This window comes from Sinocyclocheilus anshuiensis, unplaced genomic scaffold (genome assembly GCF_001515605.1).
Source record: "Sinocyclocheilus anshuiensis isolate Anshui unplaced genomic scaffold, SAMN03320099.WGS_v1.1 scaffold454, whole genome shotgun sequence".
In the NCBI taxonomy this organism is placed as follows: Eukaryota; Metazoa; Chordata; class Actinopteri; order Cypriniformes; family Cyprinidae; genus Sinocyclocheilus; species Sinocyclocheilus anshuiensis.
Window position 1 is genome coordinate 1,148,518 of NW_015548217.1, and position 6,125 is coordinate 1,154,642.

General features: G+C 38.4%; 1 protein-coding gene across 1 annotated transcript; it reads left to right on the forward strand.

Annotated features, from left to right (window-relative positions):
- Positions 1–741: 741 nt before the first annotated feature.
- Positions 742–6,125, forward strand: sox8a (SRY-box transcription factor 8a). Its single transcript, XM_016440840.1, has 3 exons — positions 742–1,298; positions 2,458–2,687; positions 4,231–6,125. The coding sequence occupies exons 1-3, from the start codon at positions 931–933 to the stop codon at positions 4,857–4,859; spliced, it is 1,227 nt and encodes a 408-aa protein (XP_016296326.1). The 5' UTR covers positions 742–930; the 3' UTR covers positions 4,860–6,125.

The window sequence follows — 6,125 nt, forward strand, 5'->3', positions numbered from 1 at the left end:
CCTGATAGACGTTTGGGGGGGGGGGGGGGGGGAATATTGTATTTTTTTACAAATACACTGTAGGCCTAAATATTGTGATTAATAAATTGTGTATATTTACAACATTTCAAACAAATGTGACAACTTTATGGAAACTTAATCTACATTGTTCAAATCAAATGATTCTTGATTACATAAAATAATATGATATACATATATATATATATAATATATAAATGTAGTGTGTGTGTGTGTGTGTGTGTATGTATGTGTGTGTATGTATATATATACATATATATATTAATGTGAAGACCAAATATGTTTTCAAAATTTGCACTTATATAAATATTTTATGTATATATGCATTTTATGTATATACACTTATATACTTTATATATATATTTTTTAATAGTTGAATCTTTTTAATAACAGAATCATTTGTGCAGTGAAAACTATGTTTTATATCTTTCACACACCAAACATTAGAATTAAAGTCATGTTTAGTTAGCCTTGGAGAGTTTTCATAAAATACAGTGGGCTAAGGTTGGATTTTTAAGGGAACCCATGAGCAGTTATGGGTTTATGGTCTAATTTGTTAGTCAGTTATGTTCAATTAAGTGAAAAAGTTGCTGATGTCCTGTACAGACCAATTGGAGAAGTTGCGCAAAAGCCTCTCTCTCCTCCAATGAGAGGAGAGAGGGAGGAGTGCGAGAGTATAGAAGCCTCAGAAAAACTTCACTCCCACCAACAAGTTGGGAAATGTTGCCAGTGCATTCACCAGTGTTGATCGACCGAGCCTTGAGATTCAAGAAACCGATAAATCGATAGGTTTATTTGGAATATACGCTTCAAGCCAACGCGCGTTACGCGTAAAATGCGCACGTAACCGCTGGCTGATTATTGTCACGTTTTGTTCATCTTTGTTAACGTTTCATCAGCGAGGATTTTAAAATGTCAAAAGAGCCGGATAAAACTCCTTATATCGGCGATGTGGACTCAGATTCGCCGTCTTCTCCATCAATGTCCGACGAACAAGGCTCGCAGACCCAAACCGGCGCCGGTAACCCGGCGGACAGCGAGGAAGATGCCCGCTTCCCCCCGTGCATTCGAGACGCGGTGTCACAGGTCCTCAAAGGCTATGACTGGTCGCTGGTGCCAATGCCTATGCAAGGCCGCAGGTCTTTAAAAGACAAGCCTCATGTGAAGAGACCCATGAACGCGTTTATGGTGTGGGCGCAGGCGGCGCGGAGGAAGCTCGCGGATCAGTATCCACATCTCCACAACGCCGAGCTCAGCAAGACCCTCGGCAAGTTATGGAGGTACGTGGACTTCAGTTCAACATCACGGAGATCGATGGATCACACTTTACATGACATCATGTACATAATGCACGGCGTGTTTACGCAAAGAAATACGGAGCTCTACTAATTAACAGCATTAATGCTGGCTCGTGAATGGCAAGCACTTCTTTAGCTAGTAGCTATTTGTATGTTACTAGTACTGATTTTTAGCCTAAGTTTCTTTTTAACGTCACTATGAACTAAATCAGAGATTAGTACTTACTAGGATTTATTTCACTTTCCCAGAGCTAATTAAACAGACACGCACTTGAATTAGACACCAAAATGTCTTAATAGTAAGATTTTGAATTCAACTGTAAACCAACAATTAAGATTAGTTATTTGACAAGCAATAAAACAAGTGTAACTGTTGGAATCGATGGTGGTATCGATACTAGTTTCTCATAGGTACAAGACTAGTTAAGTACTAGTAAAACATGCAACAAAGTGGAATATACATACTATTCAGTAGAACTCAGAAAATGTGTAATTTGTTGCAAGTAACACATGGAATACTTCTCAGTATTAGGATAAAGCCTAATTTGTTAACAACTAACGATATTTTAACAGCATTAATTAATCTTTGTTCATGTTAGTTAATAGTTCATGTTAATGTTAGTTCACAGTGCATGCTTAAAACGTGTTTGTAAATGTTGACTGAGAGTAATAAATGTTGTATTGTTCATTGTTAGTTAATGTTAACTAATGTAATTAATGTTAACAAATTAACCCTTATTGTAAAGTGTTACCAAAAGTACTAGTTTACTAACTGAATATGTACTAGTATAACTGTTGGTAAACAGAGATAGTATTACATTTCAGTAGCTACTAGTAAAATGTAAATAGTTTAAGGAAATAAATACAATGTGGAGCTGCTTGTAAACCATCTGGTGTGTGTTTCCCAAACTATGGTGGTAAGTTCTAGTGAACTCTATTGGTAACGATAGAACTTCCAACTATAGCTGCTTTTGAAAAATGCATCCCTGGTTTGTTGCTGGATCGAGACGGTCTGCACCAGCTTCAAACCAGCTACCATCTAAATCTGGATTTATTTTTCATCATTCACACACGACTTTTAATTCACTTGTGCACTTTTTCATTCTTTGCTTTGCAACGGACGGCCACACCAATCATCCAGGCTGCTCTCTGAGAGCGAGAAACGACCGTTTGTGGAAGAGGCAGAGAGACTGCGGCTCCAGCACAAGAAAGACTATCCGGATTATAAATACCAGCCGCGGAGACGGAAGAGCCTGAAGCCGGGTCAGAGTGAACTGGACACGGGAGCTGAGAAGAACCCTCACGCCTCGCATCAAGTGTACAAAGTGGAAGCGGGTATGAGAGGGATGCACCATCAACAGGTCCATGGTGGTGAGTTATGAAAGAGCTATTGTCTTACAGTTAGGGTTGTGTCATACTTTTTATCACACTCTTCAAAATAAAGCTTCCATAAAGGGGGTTTTCCCAGCGATGCCATTGAAGAACCATTCTGAGTTCCTCAAAGAACCTCCAGTAAAAGAACCTTTTTTTATTAGTGTAAATGTGTAATGGAAATATTCCAAGAATGCTAAAAGTTCTTCATGGACCCATCAATGCCAATAAAGAACCTTTATATTTAGTGTATAAGTGTAGAAGATCCATTTTTGGTTCTTCAAAGAACCTTTAAGTGAATAGTTCTTAAAAGAAACAAATAAAGGTGCTTCACGATGCCACAGAAGAACCTTTTTGTCTAAATGGTTCCATAAAGAACCTTTAACATCTGAAGAACCTTTCTGTTTCACAAAAGCTTCTTTGTGGCGAAAGAAGGTTCTTCAGATTACAAAAAGGTAAGAAAGAGATGGTTCTTTTAAAGAACCTTTGACTGAATGGTTCTTTGTGGAACCAAAAATGGTTCTTCTATGGCATCGGTTGAAGAACCTTTTGAAGCACCTTTATTTTTAAGAGTGAAGAACATTTTAATCACTTTTTTTTCCATAATAAAGAACGTTTTGTCCAGTGGAAAAGTTCAATGGATGTTAAATGTCCTTTATGGACTTTTACTTGTAGTGTAAAAGAACCATATTTGGTTCCCCAAAGAACCTTCCAGTAAAACCGTTCTTTAACAATCTAAAATACTTTTTTTCATTATAATAAAGCTTTTATGGAAGATTCCATGTATGTTAAAGGTTCTTAATGGAACTATTATAACACCAATAAGGTACATTAATTGATCAGAGCGTAGAAGAAACATTTTTGGTTCTCCGAAGAATCTTTAGATTAACAGTTCTTAAAATAACCCTTTTATTTTAATAAACTTTTTCCATAATAAAAAACTGTTTGCCCAATGGAGAGTGACTACATGGATTTTAAACATTCTTGATGGAATCATTAATGGCAACCATTGAGTTGGTTCTCCAGAGAATCTTCCAGTACACTTTTTTTAGAAGAACCAGTTTTTCATAGTGTAAATAACATTTTAATAACCTTCTGCTATAAATAATCTTTTGTGCAATGGAAAAGTTCCATGGATGTTAAACGTGCTTGATGGAACCATCAATACCAATAAAAAAGAACCATTATTTTTAATGTGTAGAAGAACCATTTCTGGTTCCCCAAGGAACCTTTAAATGAACAGTTCTTAAAACATCCATTTTTTTCTTTTTTTAGGTTTAGGAAAAAAACATCAATGCCAATAAAGAACCTGTCGAAGAAATAAAGGTTCTTTATTGGCATTAATGGTTCCATGAAGAACCTTTACCATCCATGGAACCCTTCCATTCCGCAAAAAGTTGTTTATAGTGGAAAAAGGTTCTTTAGATTTTTTAAATGTTCTTCTAAGAAAAAGGTCACTGGAAGGTTCTTTGGGGAAGAGCGTAAAGAACCTTTATTTTTTCCACCTCAACCCAACAAAACACATTCGATGTTTCCAACCCAGCTCAACCTCACGGTCCTCCTACACCTCCAACCACCCCGAAGTCCGATCAGCATCAAAGCACCAAACTGGAGTCCCGGCGTGCGTCGGAAAACGTAAGACACAACATCGACTTCAGCAATGTGGACATCTCGGAGCTCAGCAGCGACGTCATCGGCAGCATGGGCCCGTTTGACGTGCGTGAGTTCGACCAGTACCTGCCGTTAAACGGCCACATGGAGAACAACGGTGGGCCGCACTCCAGTACCGGCTGTTTCAGCGCATCCTACCACCATCATCCTCACGGCAGCGCTTTGGCGTGGAACAAGGGGTCCGGGTCACCGTCTGCATCCTCGCACAATGGCACAAACCAACAAAGACCGCTCATTAAAACAGAACAATTGAGTCCTTCTCATTATGGAGAGTCTCACGGGTCACCGACCCAATCTGAACTGACCGACTGTCCAGACCTGCAGAACTCGACGTACTTCACCACATTTTCCGGGTATCCCGCTGGCATTTATCAATATCCGTACTTCCATTCCTCCAGAAGATCATACGTGACTCCTGTTCTCAACAGCTTGTCAAGTTCGTCTCATAGTCCCGGGGCGAGCTGGGAGCAGGCGGTTTACACGACTTTAACACGACCCTGATGCCAAGTTTTGGGTCAGAGATGTCTGATGCTGAGAATTATGGGACTATGTTTTGTACCGAAGTAAATCTTTCTAAAATCTTGCTATTTCATAGACTTTTCTGGTAATTGTGACCTTTAGATATTCCTAACAGATTTTGGATTCACTTTTCAATATCGAATGTTTTGTGTTTGTATTATGGCCTGGATAAAAGTGTTTGTTTTTTGGAGTGAGATGCGATAGACTGTCAATATTCAATACGCTATTTAAACGCAATCGTGGATTTGTCTTGATAATATGCAATTAAAATGTAGAACGAATGAATGTGCGGTACCGCCTGATGTCTTCATTGTTGATAAAGGCCGAGTCTAACTGTCAAACGGGCAGAATAACTCATGCTTTCGTCACAATTTGAGTCCAAAATTAAGCTTTATTTGAATATCGGAGAGATGCTGGATCATCTGTGGTTTACAAAGCCAAGAATCAGCAAGGGAGAGCAGAAAAGAGAGAGGGCTGATTCTGAATGACAGCGTCTCAAAGGGCTCTTTGTTTTCATTATAAAAGAGGCATTAATTAAGGGAGGGAACAAAACAAAACAAATACAAAGCAGAAAATCATTACCACTGCCGTTACATGAAAGAAGAACGCAAGAACAGACACTACCCTCTGCTATTTGGATAAACAGCAACAAAAGCAGCAGAAAATGCATAAATTGAGTGCAGGATAAGAGAATAAGTTCTTCATGTGTGGAAAAGAGCCAGTGATTCCACAGCAGATGGGTCTGGGTGGACTAGGACTTATTTTCCTTTCACTACGTTTTATTGCATTGATGATTTTTGAAGTGGAGAATGTAATTAGTGTTGATATGTACAGCATGCATCATTTTGCTCGCTGACATTATTGGGTCTTAAAACTGGACGGTACGCAGTAAGCACTACAAGATGTAGTCTCTTATGATTTTGATTTCTAGTTATGGTGTGTTATGTTGAGTTCTTATTGTATTCAGCTTTTTGGACCCTGGTTTCTGAAAGTTTTGCTCTCAGAATTTTTCTGTTGACATTTGGAGAGCATGATGATTGTGATCTCTAGTGCAAGAGCCAATAAACAATGACAAAAAAAAAATCACGCTGAGCCATTAAAAAGACCCCCACATAAAAACAACATAACACACACCAGGACTGTTAGAGATGAAAAACTGACTATGATTACAGCAGATCAAAGTTCAATGTATAACACATGAGGCTTGTTCTGTAATAAACCATAATTAACCATTTAATATACATATAT